This window comes from Solea senegalensis, linkage group LG6, assembly GCF_019176455.1.
Source record: "Solea senegalensis isolate Sse05_10M linkage group LG6, IFAPA_SoseM_1, whole genome shotgun sequence".
NCBI classification, from domain to species: domain Eukaryota; kingdom Metazoa; phylum Chordata; class Actinopteri; order Pleuronectiformes; family Soleidae; genus Solea; species Solea senegalensis.
Window position 1 is genome coordinate 11752816 of NC_058026.1, and position 21956 is coordinate 11774771.

Here is a 21956-nt window from a genome sequence, read left to right on the forward strand (position 1 = left end):
ATTAAATGTTTTAAGGGAAGAAAAATTTAACATTTTTTAAATATTATTCAGACATGCAAACATACTTACTGAGAGTATGTTAAATATCTTCCAATAACCCATCTTAATTAATAACATTTTATGCGTTTTTTGTGCGTAAATGGCAATTAAACTTGCTTGGAAATAAATGATACTAATTCAGAGTGTTTTGTTTTCAGTGTAAACACTGGAGGAAGCACTGTCGCCAATGAATCCTAGGTCAGTGCGCTTTAAATTTACGTCATGAAACTCCCACGCATTGATTGGTCAGAAATGTATTTACCCGCCTACTTTTTTGTTGACGTGGCCTCTGATTGGCTGTCTTAATGGCCACTCACTCTTGTTCATTGAACGCGTGCCCGTGACGTGTTTTGTCCCTGCTACCTAGAGTGGAGTGGACCGCTTTGTTAGGAAGTTTGCAGTGTGTACACATTTGGCTGTTAACTTTTTGTGTAAAGGCTAACACGCGCACACTTCGGAGGTGGTAAAGACTCGGTGACCCGCATGGAAACAAGGCTGGAGCAAAGTGTGGGCTGTTTTCGACGAGTTAGGTTGTTTGTGGCTGGCTAACGTCATCCGCACGAGAGCTACACTTACGTTACAGGCGCAGCGTGTGCTTTTCTTGTATTTTTCAGTTTTTTTGCGACGATGTGATACACACTGTCGGTGTCAGCGCAAGTCCAACCGCTGGAATTTGTGTGTTAAAACGGTTCCTCGGGTAAAATAACAGGCGTTGTTTGTTTGTTTCTCTTTCTGGCGACTCCGTGGGGTCGTAACTAAACACCACATTGACTTCCAAAGAAATATGCCCATCAGGCGTTTTGGGGGTCACAGGTCTCTGGTCTCTCAAAACCCCAAACTGTCGTATGGTTTCACCAAAATGAATGTTTCCAGAAGTGGCTATCGTGTGTTTTCCGCCAACTCCAGCGCCGCTTGCACCGAGCTGGCAAAGAAGATCACAGAGTAAGTGGTTTTATTTTAAAATGGATGACTGTCTTTCTTTAACTGCCACGTCCCTGACATAACATCACGACCACGAGTGATCGTAGTTCAGTTAAGGTTTTGGCTACACCTCCATTCATATATAATGGAAATAAATGGTAACTTCAGTCATGACACTAACACTACAGCTCATCCATGTGATGTCATCTAACACTTGGAACAAGTGCTGCACCTCTTCGATCAACTTTGAATGTGCTAATGGTAGAATGACATTTAGTATTTAAAGGTCCAGTATATAACATTTTGGGAGGGATTATGGTTAGGTTTTTTTGTCATGTAATTTAGGCAAGGGTCCTGCTTTATGGAGGCAACTTTCTTGCACTGCCATATTTTTTTCTTTAGCAGTCCCAATGGACACCCCATCAATTTTGTTTCTCGTGTTGAAGTTAAAGCTTACTCCCCAAACGAGAGCGACCTCTTTTCTGGAATGCAAAGCAAAGGCAACCTCCTTTTCAAGTTCAATTTCATGATAATTTAAGTTTATCTTCAATGTTTCATAGTGATTGTCTTACCACTTGTCCTCTCATTCCTCTGCAAACCAATCAGTTGGGGTTTTAGGGTGTTGCAGTTAGTAAGTACAGCAATTATGGGTGGAAAATGACCAAACAAAAACAACTCAGAAAGTGTCGACGTAGATCAACATCAGACTTAACTTGGCATGTTACAGTGAAGAGAAATATTTGTTTTCTTGGATTATGACATTTTTTCTGGGTGTTGGAAGAATGTGAGAATAATGTCTTATTAAAGGCGTATACTATACAGACGCTGCTCTCTGTTAATTAAATAAGTAGTGCTGGGACACTGTATACTAGGTGTCTCTTTGTTTGCTGACAATGTTTTAATTGTTTGTGATTCATTATGATGAAGTTAAACCTAGTTAGACCTGAATTACTTGAAAATAAACCATGTATTTAAATCTCAATGAAAACACTGATCCCGATCCATGCATACACCTGTGTGCAGAGATTCTCATCTTGTTGTTGGCCTACTGACATCGGTAAGCTGCAAGGTTTTTCCCCTCCCCACTGAATTGTCAGGCAACCAAGCTCAATGTGCAATTCTCACACAGTGAAAAATAGCTTGGTTTTCTCAGTTTTCATTGTTTGGGTGATTATTAAGCCATTCTGGAACGGAGTAGCTTTCTGATGTGGGACAAAGGTTAACATGAGCACACAGAAAATGTCAAACGGATTTAATATTTACTGCGGTGTATATGTGGCAACCACATTGTTTATAACAGTCTATGAGGCTGTTATAAAGTTATTTATATGTATATGTATATATGTGTGTGTGTGTGTGTGTATGTGTATATATATATATATATATATATATATATATATATATATATATATATATATATATATATACATACACATACACACACACACACATATATATATATATGTGTATATATATATATATGTGTATATATGTGTGTGTGTATATATATATATATACATACATATATATATATATATATATATATATATATATATATATATATATATATATATATATATATATATACATACACATGCATATGTGCATATGTATATCCATATGTGTGTGTATTCATAATAGGAAAAGGATGCCATTTGTCTCCTGTTTTGATATCACAATAGATGATGGTACTGCATCATTTTGTTCCAGTTGCTCCAACCTACCATAACTATATGCAGACTGAAATAATAAATACAAGTGCTTGAAATACAAAAATAAATAGAAACATGTAATTCATTCTAAAAAAAGAAAATACATTTGAAGTATGTAAAATATGTGTTATTCAACTCACATTGGCAGAACCTGCATATGTACAGTATAAACATAATGGTAGTATTGATTCCGAGCATAGTCATAAATTGGGACAAGATTGAGATTGAGAGAGCACTACTGCCTTACAGCAAAAAAGACCTGGCTTTGCTACCCTGTCAGAACCAGGGCCTTTCTGCCCCGAGTTTGCACTCTAAATTGGCTGTAAGTGTGAGAATGAATGATTATTAGTCTCTGTGTGATGGACTGGCAACCTGTGCAGGGTTTACTGCACCCTTTACCATGTCAGCTAGAATTGGCACGACAGTCCTGCAACTCTGGGGAAGGAACTTGGCTTGTAACCAGAGGGTTGCCGGTTGAAATGCCAACAGGTCAAGATTGGTTTAATTGGACACTCTAGATTGATCCCAGCCACAGGGAAAGGGAAAATTGAGATTGAGTGTTGTAAGGCTACAGTGCCAGCTAACCCTGTCTCACAGATTACTGCTGACTGCACTCACATAGTTTCACTGGGATAAGTACACACTCGTCTGTGGTGCATTTTAAAGAGCCACCAAGTTCAATCTTTATAACTTGTGCTGTTATCCAGCAACTGTTCATTTTTCAAATGAACAGCAATCATTTTCTGCCTGAGGCTCAGTGGCATTCATAATGCCTGGGCTTGTTCTGAGGTTTGTTATGATGTGAAGCCCAAAATTAAGTTGTGTGTCTGTGCCAAGTGCTTTTGTGGATTTGTTTTTCCTCTTTTTGAGCTGGTGTATTTCTTTCTGTAAATCTTACAATTGGACTCTGAACACATTCCATTTGTTGCTCCTATAAATAAGTTACCTTGTCGGTGCTTCATGCTCACTATTTTTTTATGGTATGGCCAAAGATGTTGTCATGATAACAAAACTTGTTATTGATACTTATGTCAATAAAATATCAGATAATTAAAAATTAAGTGTTGTCAAGTGAAAATTGACCTTTTTTAGGCTGTGGGATTTTTATTGAATTAATTCATGCCGTAGCAGTCAATCTCTATTTCTTGAATTAATTTATTATTTTGATCATCCTTCTAGTTTAATATTTTACCTAATCACTTTAATTTGGCTGAAACAAACTTTGTAGTTGACACTTCAAATATTTGATGACCTGTTAAGTTTTCTTTCATCACTCAACCCTGCACTATTGTGTCTTGCTCCAGGCGCCTGGGTGTTGAATTGGGCAAGTCAGTGGTTTATCAAGAGTCAAATTCAGGTAAGAGTTTTACAATTTTTATCCCATTCCCATATTGACTGTCTAAAGAGAACCCATTCAGACCTGTCCCACATGTGACCGTGCTAAGCATAGATCTTCATCACATCACATCCTGAATGCATCTTCAGATCAGATCACAAAAGCCACATTTGGAGGTGGATTGGGGATTCACGTTACCCCATTTCAGAGCCTGCATTGACATATTCTGTTCTCAGGACACGTGGTGTGTACCGCTATGTGTATTTACATGAAGTGCACAGATAAGAGATCCGTGTGGTCAGTAATGGAGGCATTTATTTATTTATTTTTTATTCTTCTCTCCAGAAACCAGAGTTGATGTGAAAGAGTCCGTTCGTGGACAAGACATCTTTATCATTCAAACCATTCCCAGGTGAGACCCAAGGATGCTTGTGATGCCTTAATATTTTCTATGATCAAATAATTATTTCTGCAGGACTTAAATTAAATATTTGGTTCAGTTCTAATAGCTGTTTTCAGCGAATAGCATAAATAAACCCATTATATATCTGTGGGGGTAGGAAATGGCTCGAGAACAAAGTTAATAACTAGATGACAAGGGCAGTTGGTTGGTTAAAAACCAGGGTAGCTAAAACATAACTACTAGATTAAAACTAGATAGAAACTAGATTACTGCTAATTTGGATTTATAGAACTTTGGATGTAGATAACTTCTTGTTCAAACAGCCGTTAATTGTATGCTACAAATTTGTATGTGTTTGCTTTTTTTTACTGTTCTGTCTTATATATGCAAATATCATTCTCTAATAACTGACGCATACAAGTAATATCTATTAAAATATGTCTCTCGCACTTCAAAAGCAATAGTGAATACACGACGGATGATCTATGATGCTTTGGCTGACAAAAAGGAGCGAGCACTCTTTAGTTTCTCAGTAGCTGTGCCAGTTCTCAATGTCATTACTCTGCTACTGACAGAAACAGGTTTAATCATTTCTGTTTGTGCTCCGTTCCCCTGGTATTATGTGCTTTATTTTAATGAGAAGCAGGGAGCTTTGAGTTGAAATCAAGTTTACTTGCAAATGAAACTGCAAATAAAGCTCTTAATGGCTGTTGGCCTTGTTAATCAGTTATTAGCTTTGAGGAAAAGGCAGACTTTGTAAAATGGGCAGAGGTCATAGGAGAGGACATCACATTTTTGACTTTCTTATGAGTGTGGACAGATCCAGCAGGCCACTGACCTGCCTGTGTGGGATCTCTTGTTTCAAGGCTGAAATGGCTACAAACAGTATCCCCTTACACTGACAACTGCTCTGCAGCATTTTAAAGTAGTGGAACTGGCCTATTCAACGATCTCATGAACAGTGAAGTATTTTGTTTTAAAGCAAATGTATGGAGTGGAAGTGTTTTCTTAAACATATTTAATATTTCTTCTTGTTACATTTTGTAGACTAATGGGGTTATTTCTTTTGTTGTAACTTGAGCAATCATATCTGCAGATATTAAGATTTATATTTCTTAGCTTGGCACATTCCCACACTAATTAAGAAATCGTGTTGTGGGGGGAATGAAGACAAAACGGGTTTGCTTACAATATTTTTTTTTTATTTTTCCAGAGATGTGAACACAGCCATCATGGAGTTGCTGGTCATGGCTTATGCCCTGAAGACCTCCTGTGCCAAGAACATCATCGGAGTCATTCCCTACTTTCCATACAGCAAGCAGTGCAAGATGAGGAAGAGAGGATCCATTGTCTGCAAGCTGCTCTCATCCATGTTGGCTAAAGCTGGTATGGACTACATAAACACCTGCATTTGCCTATGTGATAAGAATTTTTATGAATTTAAAGAGGAGGAAGACATCCGACATGTGTCTGATGTTGAGTGCCTGTGATACAGTTGCCTACAATTACACTTTTTTTTTTTACTTTTATGATCACACTGTTGTGGCTGTGTTTATCTGGCAGCAGAAACCCGCTTTACCTGTGTCCTCATCACTTGTTTTCACATGCTTCCCTGGAGACAGGTTTGAAACATGTGTGATGCTAAAATCTTTCAAAGAGGTTTTTGTGTCAAAAATGATTCCTTCTGTGACAGCTGTTGCTGCCTTGTTTTCTGGCTTCACATTCACTGACTGAAAGATAAACTGATAGTCAAAGGTTATTGTGACGATTCATTTTTTGAAATTAACAATTCATGGGCCACACCTCATAGATAAATCTTTGCAGTTATTGCGTGTTCTGCATTGCAATAATTCAGTACATCATTTAAGTATTTTGCTGATTGCTCCATGTCTGTTAACATACAACACCTACACGCTCACCCTTTGCTTTAAACACTGCTGGAAATTGTTCTTAACCATGTATGTGTATGTGTCGCAGGACTAACTCACATCATCACCATGGACCTCCACCAGAAGGAAATCCAGGGCTTCTTCACTTTCCCTGTTGACAACCTAAGAGCCTCACCTTTCCTCATCCAGTACATCCAGGAGGAGGTGAGGACATGTTAATCATACAGGCATAATGTCACAAGGGCAAGCCATTTTTATTTCTTGGAGTGTTATATTTGTCTTGTATTAGTTTTATTCTAATCGTATACTAGTTATGTTAGTCTTAATGTAGTATATAGGTTTACATTAAATCCACCAATGAGAAGAATGTTTGTTTCCACAGATTCCAGATTACAGGAATGCCATAATTGTTGCAAAATCCCCTTCAGCTGCCAAGAGGTAAAAAGTACTCACTGCACTTTTGTCTCACCATGTTACTGCTTCATGCCTCTGTGGGTATGCTTGGGCATCTGTGCAAACATCTGTCTGCTTTCTCTTGCCTATCTATTTGTATACATGTCTTGTCTGTGTCAGTTTCTTTGACTCTGGTTTGGTCTGTCTGCGTGTTTGTATCTCATAGAGCTCAATCCTACGCCGAGAGGCTGCGGCTTGGGCTTGCAGTAATCCACGGGGAGGCCCACCAATCAGAGTCGGACATGGCTGATGGTCGAAACTCTCCCCCTTTGTCTCGCACCACCACAGGACACACAGGGCTCGAGCTACCATGTAAGACAAATAACATAGAAACGGGAAAGGAAGGCTTGTTACTTTTTGAATACAGCTGCTTTGGTATATAGAATATCCTCTTCAGAACGTCACTGAGTTCCTTGTGATTGTGACTGTTGTATGTCTCATTGTACAATAATGCCATGTACCACCCTATCTTTTGCCACAGCAAGCCACAGACTTCATGCTCCATTCCCTGGGATAGAACTCCCAAGTATGATCATGTGCCATGATGCTACTTGTGTTTCTTGCGGATTGATTATTCCTGCCTGCATGGAATGAATGAATGAATGAATGAGTAACTGAGGGCTTCCACTTCATTTTATAGCTGGACACACAACAATTAGAATGTCAGTGGTGTTGTGTCATTTCTGGAGGCCATCAGTCTCTCATCCTGTCAGTTGGGAAAAAAAAAAAATTGACCAGAGTAAGAAGCAGAGAACAATATGATATATGCCATGGTGCGTAAATAAACAGTAGATGCATGAGAATTGTAAGTCCTATACTAATTAGAGGCTGACCTCTAAATGTGCCCTGTTGTTTGTAAAAAGGGTTTTTGGCATGGTCCAAGTGGGGGACCCAAAAGGTTGGACGTGGTGGGTTGGAGACATGGAAAGATTATTATTTGAAATCTCTGAAGAACCTTTAATGTCGAAGTTTGGATACTTCCTCCATTTTGTCAAAAAACCTTAAGATGAACATATGAAGAGATGTTCTTTTTATTATTTGATTAGATTACAAATAATAATCAATCCTGGTCTGTGGTATTGAAATGACTTCCGTTTTACACCCACTTGTTCATCTAACACTATAACAAATGTGGTTTTGCAACTGCACTGTTTAAACTCTTCTTACAGGTCCAGTGTGTAACTTTATTGGCCCAAAATTTAACATACGAGATACAAGTATATAATAGTTTATATAAGTGGATAATGGCTATATTGTTATTTTCTTGCCTCAGAATAAGGCTTTTATGTGTACTTTAGGCAAGAGCCATGTATTTGCCATCTTGGGGTGCCATGTTTTTACGGAATATACAAACCAGCCAAGAGTCTGTTTTATGTTTTCTCCCCACACGATCATAACCCATAAACCAATTTCCTCATCCATGGGAACCACATGAGCTGACGGACAACTCAGTGCACTTGGTGAAGACGACATCCTTTGTCGTATGTGAAGGCCACAAAAGGTCTTTTACACCGTTCCGGAAATGGATGGGTGACCAGAGCGATCATCTGTCTGTTGCACTCTGCAGCCCTACCGTCGACATCACCAATTCTTACACACTGGACCTTTACATCTAGGTTTAAGCTCAGCAGATGCACAAACTCACTAGTCTTTTATGGTGTCGTTTACTCATTGGATTGGTGCTGTGGTATCTTGAGACTTGTTGGAGTGGAGCTGTCTTGCATGGTGTTTGTTTTGAAATAAAGGCTCTTCACTAAATCTCCCCTAATGTAACCTCCCATCAAGAACTCATTCCTGGTTGAGGGTTCCAGGTTCATAGGACGGATCTCACTTCCTGACATCACTGTTCTTCATCTGTGTCTTTCAGTGATGATGGCGAAGGAGAAGCCGCCTATCACTGTTGTTGGAGATGTAGGAGGAAGGATTGCCATCATTATTGTAAGACGTCAAGCTTTTATGTTTCTTTTACTATTAACTTTATTATGAATAGCTCCATGTAACACACATCCCAGTTCACAGCTCACACTTTTCCACTGGTCAGTAGTGGGGAATCTAACATGCCAAATATCTAGCAGTGTACTGGTAATACCTGATAAAATTAATTAATGATAAATATAAATAATTAACAATGCCCGAGTCAAATTTTAAGTGTTTTATAAGGATGGAAGTTCAATCATTTTATTATTTGAAATACTTTTTGTACTTGTATGAAAGTTTATGTCATAGTTCTGGTGCTTTTGTGCTTAATCAGATTCATGTTGGTATTCATTGGCCTACGTTGTTCACATTATAATGTTTTAAGTCACATTTAGAATATATGCTGTTGTCATGCATTCATGCTTACCCCTGTGTGATTGCTAATCCAGTATTCACTTTGTCAGGATGACATTATAGATGATGTGGGGGACTTTGTTGCAGCAGCAGAAATCCTGAAGGAGAGGGGCGCCTACAAGATCTACATCATGGCTACACATGGCCTGCTGTCTGCAGAGGCACCAAGGTTAATCGAGGAGTCTGCAATTGATGAGGTAAAATAAATAATGTAATTTTGTCTCATCTTGCTGTGTGCATTTCATTCATTCGCTCTTACAGACACACACAGATACTAACACAGCTTTGCACAGTTATTCTTGTTAGGACACTGCATTCACTTCCATTAATTTTGTCACAGCTTTAACAAAGATCATTTCCAACCCTTACCTAACCAACCATTTAAATAGCCCTAAACTCAACCAGTTCCTCAGCAATTAGGTTCTACCTTATTAGGAATAGGTTGTGGTTGGTCTGTGAGAACCAACTCATCCTGACAATGTCAGTGTTTCTGCCAGAAAAGGTAAAACACAAGTACACACACACAGTCGACAATACTAGTATACACACACACACACACACACACACACACACTTTGTATTGATGATGATGCATTCCCTCGTCCCTTACCCTAACCTAAAAAATCACAACTAAATGCCTTATTAACCGTAAAACCAGGTCTTAACCCATAAAAAGACCTTAAAACATTTAAGGACCAGGCAATATGTTTATTCTGCATAGTTTATATAAGTTGTTGGTTTTTTGTTCTTCAGGAAAATACCATTAAAAGAATGCACACACAAACACAAATTGCAACATTTTTATCATATACAGTACCTTCTGTTTCTGACTTAAAGAATAGAGACAGTCTTTTTTGGGTGGAGCTTTACATGTTTATTTATGTTCATTTTGTCTTGAATTGTTACCTTATTGGTTGGTTGTTTCAGAAAAGTTACTTAAAGAAACTTTCACTCATAACAAAACCAGCAAGTGTTCGTGATGACTTTATCAGTGTTGTTGGTGTCAGTTGTTGCAAGGTTTGTTACACTTATCCCCTGAATTCAGACTCATCATATGTTTTTCTAAGCTGGTGGTAGATATTTATGTTTAAAATTACAGCGTTATAAATGAAGAGGATCCATAGTTGGTCTTAAATTTGCAAATTTAAGCATGAGCACACACTGTAGGGCTGCCTCGGAGGTGGTTAGTCATGAAACTAATGCTAAAACTGACATGTTGGAACTTCAGGTGGTGGTGACCAACACTGTTCCTCATGAGGTTCAGAAGCTGCAGTGTCCAAAAATCAAAACCGTGGACGTCAGTATGATCCTCGCTGAAGCCATCCGGCGCATCCACAATGGAGAGTCCATGGCCTATCTCTTCCGCAACATCGCTCTGGATGACTGAGGCAACGCACTCACACATTTACATTCCTGCACACACAAAGCACACACACACACACACACACAAAGCACACACACAGACACAGACACAGACAGAGGGCCAAGAATCCAGTCTCTATTTTAATCTAATCTGCTTGTTTTGCTGGCAAATCTCTTTGTTCCATTTGCTCGATGTTGCGCGAGAAACTAAAATTATGCTTTCTCTGTTGTTTCACAGTTTATCTGTATACACAACGAACTGTTACTTTATGCTTCAAACAATCTGCAAACAAATGTAACATTATGTATCATGGCAAATAAAACTATTCTTGGATGAGTAAGATACTGTATTTTTTTATTTTTTTTGACTTTTGTAGATTTAAGGTTAAATGTTATACTTGTGCTTGTGTCAGTGGATGACAGTAGCACAGCTGGAAATGTGGAGACCTGATGTGGTTTATATTTTGTAGAGGAAGTGCCAGAATTGTACAGTACAACAGCTTTACACTCAAAGCTAAACTTTCAGTAGAGGTTTCAGTCAGAGCCTAAGCTGCTTGCTACATGAAGCATGGCCAACTCAGAAATGCTTCATCGCATTTTCAGCTGCAGTTGGAGGAAAATCATTAAGCTGTTAGAGTTTGTTCCAAAGATCTCTGCAATGGCTGAGATGTATTATATACAGTACAGCACTAATCATGAAATACAACACAGTGCAAGATAAAATTGTAATGACTGTAGGGTTCTGGAATTAGATTTAAAAAAAATAAATAATGGAAGTTTAATGCACATTAAATTCTGTGCTACAGCTCTGACGTTTTATAACGCTCTGGATACAAACTGTTTATTAGATTGTTAATGACATTTTATGCCCACTTCCTGATGTACATTCAGTTGTAAAAGCATTGGTTAAGATTTTTTGGTCCGTTATTTGAATGGGTTCCACATTTACGAGTGTGTCTCACAGGCTGGTGCATGACCATGTAAAAGTCCAGTCAGAGTAAATATAGTCATGTGACACATTACAGTTATTTTTACTGTGCTAAACAGCATTGCGGTGACATAGACCTAATTTCAGTTTTATACAAGCAACACAATCTGCTAAAACATCACTTTGCATTTGTTTTAGTACTTCGTTGGGTTCTGTCTAGGACCCTGAACTTGTTCTAAACGCCTCAGAGTTTGCTTGAATCTGCTGAGGAGCTTTGACCAAGTCTAGGGTCAAGGACATCTGTGAAACTGTAACAAAAAAGTTATAGGTGGAGTGTCTGTGTAGCTGAAATCTGACCACTGAATGCTAATAACCGTAGCACTGAAAGTGAAGCTGTGTTCAAAAGCAGCTAAAAGTCCTCAGATAATCCCCTCTCCCCAAAATTAAAGTAGAGCTCAGTGTTTTCAGATCTTAAGTCCACACACCTGCATGACGGTGAAGCTGCTACGTCTCCATCTCCTCGCAAATGAACGAGAACCAAGTGCAGAAGGATGTTTAAATGTGGACTGAAAGAGGAACTGCCTGCGAACGTTAACTCGGCCACTTCCTCAAATTAAAACAGGAAACTTAAGTCTAATCTGATGGAAGTGGGGGGGGGCTCTACCTGAGCATTACAGCTGTGTGTGTGTCGCATTTAGGGGAACTATGCACAGCTATTTCAGGAACTGCACCGAGAACCCATTCTGAACTGGTTAGACAGGAGTGTTATCAGAATCTTTTGAGTTGTTCTATTCAAATTCAGTTTGGTTTTCCTCTGCTGTGGGAGTTGTGCTCTCAGGCCTAGAGCCAGTTAGCACCGTCCACACTGTGTCTGCAATTGATCGGTCACATTTGCAGTCATCCTTATTTTTAAATCATATTCCACGGAGATGAAATTGTCTTTTTTTTTTTTCATTAAGTCTGGCGTGATGAGCAGTCATTTCAGAACACATTGTTTATACATTCAGAACCTAACAAATCTGGTTTAGATTGTAATTAAGAGCCTAATCCTCACAGTCTAATTGAGGTATGTGTGCGTACATCAGGACATAAAATATACTTGATATTACCTTCTTAAAAACTAAGATGTGCATGAGAATATGAATGGAACTTTGAAGGAATTTTGAAACCTCAGTGTATTTACTACATACATGTAAAGTAATAAATACAAATGTCCTTAGTTTTAGTGAATGCCTTGAGTGTTTTGCACCAACAGATGGCGACAGATGTCTTTAGTTTGTGTGCGGTGCAGACAGTTGAGAAAACCAGAGCTTTCCCTTCTCCTTTTCACTTCACTTTACACGGCAATTTAATGGTCTGATCCAAATCAATGAATAACACCACAATAGAGAATGACACTCTGTTTTTGTGTGTGGACCCCACTCAATATGTGAAGTAGCATTATACTGTGGATGCTGTTGTGTACTCGACTGTCACTTCTTATTTTGTTAATATGAGATGATGTGATAATTTCTGGATACATCTGTTCATACAAGCTTTATACAGAAAGTGACAGATTTCAGTGTTGCCCTTTCTGACCTCGTGAATCAGGCATCACTCAAATATAAGTATTAAGTATTGTTAATATTTACAGGTGTGTTTCAGCACAAACACATTTAAATGTATTAAATAATTGTACACTAATTGCATAAATAACAGAATTTCAACAAAAAAGTGGTATTTTATTATGAAATATGAAGTTATTTGTCCTTGAGACAATTATATTGGGGCAAATTGAGATATTGGTGTATTTTGTGATTAATGATCCTTTTATTACAAAACCCTTTTAAGACTTACTTGCTCTACATATTTTTTACCCTTACGTGAACTCAAGGGTAAAAACCACATCTTAAAATCAGCAGTACCACCAAACAGTTTTTTTATTTAGTCTTTTATTTCACATTTAGATCCACGTTCCACTTTTACACGTCAAAAAAACAGCAGAGTAGTAACTTCTAAGTCGATGTGATGATACAAAACTGAAACAATAAAATAATCCCTACAAATATCATTTAGAATGATCAGTCCAAAATGATAAAAAGTGCATTTACAGTTCATGTTTGTCTCTTTCACCCCTTCTGTTTAATCATAAGAGTTGCATTGTGCTTTATGGTCAATTGGAATTGAATGCAAACAGTTGTAAACATGACAATGTGCTACAGGTGAATTGGTACATTCTAAAAAATGTACATGACAAATACAAAATCTGCACAACTCACAACATATATTTACACGTTCCCCCAGTAAACCATACAAGTACCTTGATGTGAGTGAAGGTTTTTAATTACAATTTTTTCAGCCATGTATTGATCTAAACACAGCAGCATGTCACCAAAAATAAGCAGCAACAACATTACATTAAGTAAACAACTGTGTCACGAGTGTGTCTTCTTTCTCTTCGTTTAATTGCAAGTGGCAGTCTGTTTCTGTTCACTCGAAACCTTGTTCTCCCCCTCAGTTTCTCTCTCGCTTGTGAATCCCAAATTGTATCTGTTGGTCCGGATTGCTTCTCACAATCGGGCGTCTCTTCACTTCACACCAGCACTGACTGCAGTCCAGCGGCACTCTGGTTCACAGCACACCGCCCGTCGGCTCATCTCTTGTCCCATCCTTTAAGACAGTTCTCCTCTATGACAGAATACAACTGTTGGTCTTGTTCATTGGAGGCCGGAAGTCGGTGTCTTTGGGGAAGGTTTCTCTGCGTCTTCGCAACGCGGGGCTTAAGCGGCTGGGGAGGTTCACCTGCTGCAGTAGCTCCTTGAATACTTCCACCACATTGGCGTTCTCCTTTGCCGAAGCTTCCAGGTAACTGTTGTTCCAGTCCATCTCTACGGTTGACAAGACGTCGTCACTGGACACCTGGCGCTCCTCCTCCCGGTCCACCTTGTTCCCCACCACCACAATGGGTGTGTACTTGTCCTCCTTGAGCTCCAGGATCTCATCTCGAAGACTCTTGACAGCCTCCAGCGATTCGGGGTCATCCACAGCATACACGAGTGCAAAGGCATCACTGTTTTGGATGGAGAGCCTGCGCATAGCAGGGAAGGAGTAGCTGCCGCTGGTGTCCAGGATCTCCACTGTGACCTTAACCCCACTGATGTCATACTCCTTACTGTGCAGCTCTTCCACCGTGCGCCTGTGTTTGGGCTCAAATGTGTCCTGAAGGAAGCGTTGGATCAAGGCCGTCTTGCCCACTCCTGCTGCTCCCAGAAACACTACACGCACATGGGTCTTCTCCTTCACCTCCAGGGACATGCTAGTCTTGTTTTTAGGCTAAGATGAGCAAAGAAAATGTCACTTCCTCTTGGTGGGTATCTGCTGTAGAAGTGACACCACAGAATTTGAACACTCTCTGTCACTGACTCCTAGTTGTCTCTTAAGTGTCTAAGTTTCTCTTGTTGAGCTTCTTTGTTTGCTTTTTTTCACCTTTCAGTTATTCTTTTTTTTTTTTTAAGCTGTCAAAGCCCTTCAGACTTGCTTATTAGGTGTCTTCTGTGTTTCTAATCCCGTATCTTGCCTTTTATGCCTGTTATGGTGAGCCAGCGCCCATGCCCCCCTGCATTTATAGCCAATCCGCAGAAGGCAGCCTGTTGAAGTGCATCACGCAGGCAGCCAATGACAGCAGAGCATGCAAATCAGCATAAAGGGCCAATTCAGGAGAGAGGAGGCGATGTCTGAAAAAGAATAAACAGAAGGCAGTGTGGAAATTGCTGTTGAATCAGGAACCCCATTTGTCTATTCTTCTTATGCTGCGGTCGTTGCAGTATAAGGAAGCATGCAATGTAAGTGACAGAAAATGTCTTTACATAGCAAATAAAAACAAAAGCATACCTTAAAATGCACAAACGACAGGATGTGTCATGAATTCTAATGTTTCGTGCCCCCTGACACTTCTTCATATGAATCCAGTTATGTGTCTTGAGTTGACCCAGTAATTAGACTGCAGCAAAGAATCTGTCAAGAATGCAAAGTAGCATATTGGGTACATAATAAGTCATTTATGTCCCGACTCTACCTCACCATAAGTACAGTCAACTATAAAAGGATAAATTGACAAATTTGAGAACGTTATTCTGAATGTGCATTTCCTCTTTTGAATCACTAGATTGGTTATATATATATATATATATATATATATATATGTATATGTATGTATATATAACTAGTGCATTATTTCAGTCATAAATTCTTTGACACACATGAAGCAGTGCTCTAATTTACTTGCATTGTTCACCTTTGGAGGTCTGAAACCTAAAGTGGTTAGTCCTGTGACTGTGTTTGACTTTCTGCCATCTGTTCTTGGTATAGATCTACAGTAGTTCTGGAAAATCACTTTAACCGTTACACCAGTGTCTCTGTATTTGCTCTTTCATTACCCCAGTACTAAAGGTAGTGAAAAGACATCAAAGCCTCATCAAAAGCCTGATGCTTACAACTGTGCGATTAGCATCTAGTGTTGCCTCTGCAAAAATGATGAAATGTTGCTCATACTTGGAGAAAGCAGCTTATAGATCACGTGTGTCACACATGGCAATGTATGTCTGCGTGAATCACCTTCAGCTGTCCTTCGTGTCCTATGAGACACGGTGCGTTCTCTGACTGTGAGGACGAGTCCTGCCAGCCAGCAGTTAGTCAGAGTTCGTTGTGGAGGAGTGAACTGCCTGAATTTCCCCTGAGACCGGCATCGTCTTGGAGACGGCGCCTCTCCTTGCCTTGTTAGGTTCGCAAACAGTGTGGAACTGCGGTAAGCCCTGGGGAACACCGTAACCCCTCCTGCTGTCTGACCAACACACTTAATATTCACTCATACACTGTCTCTCCAGGGGGCTGATGTTCCTGATGGGCAATGAAGCAGAGCAAAGCATGGTATGATTATTAGTGGGGGAACCTAGTCCTGGCACACTGTGTGACAAACCTTGATGTCTGCACTTCTTGCTGTGGAATTTAAATCTTGATTTGTGGTAGAATCTGCCATTGGTGAATTTACGTGTTCACCTCTGTGTGCTCATGGTCTGTGTTGTTATAGGCCTGTTGTAGAGAACATTTACCCAAAGTACTGGCTTTATCAAGTCTATCATTTGAATTCAAACGTCCGGAAAGCTTTAAGCTTTCTTCATAACGTCTTGCTTTCCCACATACACACAAGTCTTTAACTCAGTTTAGAGCACAGCTCACTATACTTTGCTAGGTTACAAGGTTACCATGACAACAGCCTTTTAGTCTCAAATGCTGCACATACAGCTTTCTGCGCAGTGAAGGTCAAACACTCAAATGAAGTAACAATTAGCAAGATGTATTTTTAATTTGAAGGTTGACCTTAAGCGCGCCATACCTAACGTGTGGTTATGCTTTACATTACAGTGGTGCAGTGATTCTTGATTTTTATCAATTTACAAATCATAGAATGGGCGAACGGAAGAAGGTGTGGCCCTCTTTTGCCTTCAAACTAGCATCAGTTATCTGTTCTTATACAGTATATGTACACTTGTACAAAGTTTTTGAAGGAACTTTGGGAACTAACCACAGAAGGCTGCTTTAAATCCTTTTTTCTCTTCATGTAATCCCAGACAACTTCTGACCAGACCTCTCCGGACAGTAGATGGGTGTACCTGGGTTGGACATGTGTCTGACAGTTCTGAGCTGATGCTGGTCAGCTTCCAATGTGAAGTAAGCCTGATGTGTCATTCATCTGCCACACTATGTCCTTGACCAACCACTGTGTCCACAGTGTTTCTTTGTGCGCCTTCAAAAGTACCTTGTGTATTATCGCTGTACTCAGTCTCGCCATGGTGACCTGTGACCTGTGACCTGTCCGTGTCTTCCACAACCTCACCTTGGTAACAGAATCTGGCGATTCCACTGTTCCTGTTTCAGTGAATGACTGTGTTTCAACCTAATGACGATCATTAGCACCTGTTTGGTGTAACAGGTGAATCATACAGCTGTTTATAATCCTATAATACTATATAAGTACTGTATATGTAAGAAAACAGTGGCTGAGAACGTGACAAAAATCTAACTGTGGAGTAAGAACTGAAAAAGAAAATAAGAAATGGGGAGGTTGTAAAATAATCCCATTGTCTACTGTGACGCATTGTCATAACCCCGCCCCCACCAAATACTTTTGAAAATCATCTTTGATCCTCCGAATATGTGCACAATTAATCGAAATGTTATCGAAATTGCGGAATATAATTTCCAAATCGAAGGATCTACACATCAAACCCCGTACGTCTTTTTCTACAGACTGAAGAGAACATCTTTGCTTCTCACAGATCTGCACAAATGTCACACAGTAATCGTCTTACATATGTTTTTCCAGTGAAAATGAGAATAACGATGTAAAAATGACCACTCCCGCTGATATTGCAAATCACGTCGCAATCGCGATTCCTGTCAAAATAATCACAGTGACATATTTATTTGAAATGGTTCAGCCCTAATAAAAACACACATTTGATTTTCTGGTAGCTTTGTGACCCTTGTGTGCCACGGAGGAGGAAGAACCGCTTCTGTTGATGTACTCCTGTAGAAAAACATGTGCTGCACTCACTGTCACCCTGTCAAAATGATGGTGTTAAGATCTGACAGGTGCCAAATATAAATGTTGCCCTCACGCATGAATTAACCTTCAGTGGTGCTGGAGTATCCTCACACCACACGTGCTGGGGTTGGGGAGGGACTGTAGATGTTTTATTGTACTCATAAAAATGAACATTGTAAAATGACCCTCGAAGCGATGAATCAAGTGGGTTCAAAACAATTTCTGGATACAGATGTAGTTTTGGGAGGAAAAAGTGTCCTTTATTTTTCCCCAGATTGATTCACATTTGGTGAAGGTTGCAGGTTTTAGACAAGCAATGCTTTGTAAAAATTAGTACAAAAAAAAAATCTATACTTATGTTTTCTTGTGGTGATGCTGAAGTGTGAGGGCAGCAGTTGCCAGGGTTATGGTTGCATGTCGACCACTTTTCAATAAAAGGCAGATGATAACAGTAGGCTGCAGGACTTCTTTTCCCTCTATTGTGGCAGATGGCATCTGTAATGATGCATTACTGCCTCAGGCTCTCGACTGATGCTTCACACTTAACCTCCAAGTGAGTTCACACTTGTGTTACCTCAGCTATGTTTAACAGTGAACACTGTCTCTTTGTGCACTCACTGCAATTCATAGGAGTGTTTCTTTCAGCCTTCCCATCTTATATATGGAATAGTTGATTAACCTAATATCTGTTGGTATAGCAACTCCCCCATAGATGTGTGCATTTAGTGCTTTCATGGGATCTCAGCGACCACCGTTTTTAGCTGGTGGTGTAGCTGAGAATCAGATATCAATTGAATGTCTGTATCGTGACTCCACTTCACATGTCCCTTCAGTGTGCAGGTGGTTTACAATGTCACCGCAATGGGAATGAGTCATACATGTACAGTGGGTGAGAAGTAAATATTAATAAGAGAATTGATACGGACAATGTCATCATTGTCTTTTCACTTTATACTTTATTTTTGTTTCCTCCTGCCATGAACCTCATGTCTTAAATGGACACACATGTTTTGTTGCCTCCCTTTTACAGTTTTGCTTTAAATCAAGATTTGCTTAATTTGGACAGAAAGGCTCAAGTAGCTAAGAGAACACTTTTTGCTATCATTGTTTGTGAGGTATGAAAGCTTCAAATTGAATCGCTGCTGTGCTCCTCTATTTGATGAACTGATGGGATGTCTGCTAGGATCATGTAAGTCAACAAGCGAGTCACCTGTGCGGCTGCGACCGCTATCAGTGTCCTCATCTTCGTCAATGTACAGATGGACACGTGGAGATAACGGTTACCAGATACTACCAGAGAGAGCGGACACCTTGTCCTTTCGCTTTCAATTACATAAGAGCAGATTATGTGCTATTGTTGTTTTCCATAATATTCACTGTTGTACTCTGCTGGAAAAGAAGTGCTTTACTTACCTTAAAGATAACAGTCAGCTGTTTAAGGAGCTGACAGAATCTTGGACAAAAAAACATACATTACACTAGATCAGTGAGTCTCAAAATGGGGTACTCGTCTCCCCAGGGGTAGTAGCAGTAGGTTTCTTTAAATCCAACAGACAGACACAATTTCTTTTTTCAAGTGTGCAGGAGTATGGGGTACATGGCTAGAGGTCAAACGTCTGAAGGGGTACGGGAATATTAAAAGCTTGGGAACCACTGCACTAGATTTTGAGGATGTACATCTCAGTATTGTTCATGAGCATGAGTGTGTGTGTGTGTGTGTGCATTCTTGTAAACGGCCAAGGATGGGGTAGAAAATCATTAGTCGCCATTTCACCTCGGTTCCAATGCCTCACGTGTAGCCTCTCTGTTTTTCCTCTTCACTGAAACATGGAGATATTATCCATAGATGGAGGAGATAAGATGTCTTCTTCTACTCTCCTTTGTCGTGTGTCCTGCAGGTCGCACTCATGCTATTTATAGGGCTCCATCTGTCCTGCTTCCAAACTGCATCACGATTTTATTTTGAGCAGTAAAGCCCAATACAGTAGCACCTTTGGAGTGATGTTCAATGCACTCTGACTATTACTCTTACCATGCCCTCTTCTATTTTAGCTGCCTATGTCATACTGTCACGTGGCACTTAGTTTCATCAGTCCTTGCCCTTTATTTTCTTCTTCAATAAAAAAAAATGTGCTATGTTTTTTTTTTGTGTGTTTACCTCTGATGCACTGCCACAATTGTAATTAAAAAAAATATCACGGATAATACTGCAAAATCAATATCCCGAACCAAAACCCGTATTCATTTAATTTCTACTGCACTTTGAACACCACATATAGGATTATTTCAGAAACCAAAGTGGTTTCGCGTCAAATGCTTCGAGTCACGGAGAGATGCTCGTGGTGCTTGGTTGATAAGCGTCTCAGCAGAGAAATAAACACCACCAGGGGACTTTTACTCGACAAACATCACGCTGCACCGTCACCACATTAGCTATATCTCTTGGGTGTAATAACCAACTTGAAAGCCATTACACACTAACTGCCTCCTTTCAGTCAAACAAATAAATAAATAATGTGTGTGTAGACACGTGTTGATGAATGCTGTTTGCCCCTGAGCCCCTGGAAAAAAGAAAAAAGAAAAAAAGATTCATAGCATTATGTTAATATACTGCAAATCACAAAACACAACTTCAGAATACTGATGGAGTGAAACGTGCTCTGCCGATCACTGAATCTAAATCATGGAGAGAAGAAAAGAAAGAAAAGTATAATGTTACAAGGACTGTTGGATAAAGTGGTTCAATTATTCACACCCTCTCTGCCCCGCTCTTCACATGGTGTTGGAATATTTCTGCTGACATTAGAATAAAGTCAGCGATTGGAAACTTGGTTTTGAAGGGAATTAAAAACAATTCATTAGGAAAGTAAGTAAAGAGGGCCAATTAAGGAGGCACCGATGAGACGCACTCATTATAGAATAAGTGGTTTTAATACTTGGGAAGGCAAAGGGTTTCACTGAAGTTAAAATGGGTTGCAGGGATATTTCAGTATTTATTTGTTCACAAATGAACACCACACAAGGGTGAAATGGGATTTGCTTCGTGTAAATTGTATGATGTAAATTTTAACCTTATTTAGCCAGAAAATTTGATGAAGTGCTTTGGAGAAAATGGAATGATGTGCAGGTTTACAAAACAATAAATAGCTCAAATGTTTGACAGTACATGATATCCCTCAAATAGTGTCAACAGGAAGTGTATGTGAAATCAGCTCAAGCTGATGACTCATGGATTAATGTGTCCTGCATGGTCTATAATAAAACTGTCGCTATCACAGTGAGTCATTGCTCCTGAAAATGCTTCTGAAAATGAGACGGACACTCAGCATGTATATCCTCAGGATATACACCTGCTCTGTGTGTGTGTGTGTGTGTGTGAGAGAGAGGGATGGATAGAGACAGCAGGAGAGGAATATGACACTGTGCAGTTTCTCACTGTAGCAACAAACGGTCGCTCTCTAATCTGAAGATGATTTTATCCGACACCACGCACCAGAGGAGCAGATTATACGTGGACTTACATTTCTAGTTATTTCAGATGATAATAATGATAATAAAGACGCTGTGGAGACAAACTTTGAATCCGAGACACGCCTCAAATGATTAATATAAAGTTATATGTTTATTTATATAAGATGAAGAACCAAATGTTTGCCATTTCACAAACATTATTGCATTTAAATTAATTAAATGATGAACATGAAAGCATTCGTTATTTCTCATTTGTGAACGAAAGCGTCCTTTAAATCCCCTTTTACAGGCCTCTGCTCAAAATGATACCTCGAAAATGAGCTGCTGATTTATTACCCCGGTGTGTATGATATATAAATATTCAGAGTGTAATGATGTGATTAAGAATTATGTTAAAAAGATTACAGATTTCATCCCTGCCTAACAAAAGGTCCCACATTAGAGTGAATATCACCTATATAATCATGAAGTCATGAATACGCAAACACAACGCAAAGCAAATTAATTTCTTTTTATAGTTTTACAGAGT

The 21956-nt window shown here is 39.4% G+C and overlaps 2 protein-coding genes across 3 annotated transcripts; one reads left to right on the forward strand and one right to left on the reverse strand.

Moving 5' to 3' along the window:
* The first annotated feature begins 378 nt into the window (after window positions 1–378).
* LOC122771155 (phosphoribosyl pyrophosphate synthase-associated protein 1-like) lies at window positions 379–10786 on the forward strand. 2 transcript variants are annotated; one of them, XM_044028534.1, is made up of 11 exons: window positions 379–981; window positions 3977–4029; window positions 4354–4420; window positions 5625–5797; window positions 6389–6504; window positions 6683–6738; window positions 6920–7065; window positions 7235–7279; window positions 8621–8691; window positions 9135–9281; window positions 10312–10786. In XM_044028534.1, the coding sequence occupies exons 1-11, from the start codon at window positions 824–826 to the stop codon at window positions 10468–10470; spliced, it is 1191 nt and encodes a 396-aa protein (XP_043884469.1). In that variant the 5' UTR covers window positions 379–823; the 3' UTR covers window positions 10471–10786. The 2 variants fall into 2 exon arrangements, with proteins under 2 accessions (XP_043884469.1, XP_043884470.1); XM_044028535.1 differs by lacking the exon at window positions 7235–7279.
* Window positions 10787–13285: 2499 nt separating this feature from the next.
* LOC122771156 (GTP-binding protein Rhes-like) lies at window positions 13286–14914 on the reverse strand. Its single transcript, XM_044028536.1, has one exon. The coding sequence runs from the start codon at window positions 14665–14667 to the stop codon at window positions 14041–14043; it is 627 nt and encodes a 208-aa protein (XP_043884471.1). The 5' UTR covers window positions 14668–14914; the 3' UTR covers window positions 13286–14040.
* Window positions 14915–21956: the final 7042 nt, after the last annotated feature.

What these genes read in the sequence shown, in the direction of transcription:
- LOC122771155 (XM_044028534.1), top strand. Translation starts at nt 824, where the DNA reads ATGCCCATCAGGCGTTTTGGGGGTCACAGGTCTCTGGTCTCTCAAAAC. An exon ending in ATCATTCAAACCATTCCCAG is followed by an intron (nt 4,421 to 5,624) that starts GTGAGACCCAAG and finishes TTATTTTTCCAG; the next exon opens with AGATGTGAACACAGCCATCA. An exon ending in GAAGGATTGCCATCATTATT is followed by an intron (nt 8,692 to 9,134) that starts GTAAGACGTCAA and finishes TCACTTTGTCAG; the next exon opens with GATGACATTATAGATGATGT.
- LOC122771156 (XM_044028536.1), bottom strand. Translation starts at nt 14,667, where the DNA reads ATGTCCCTGGAGGTGAAGGAGAAGACCCATGTGCGTGTAGTGTTTCTG.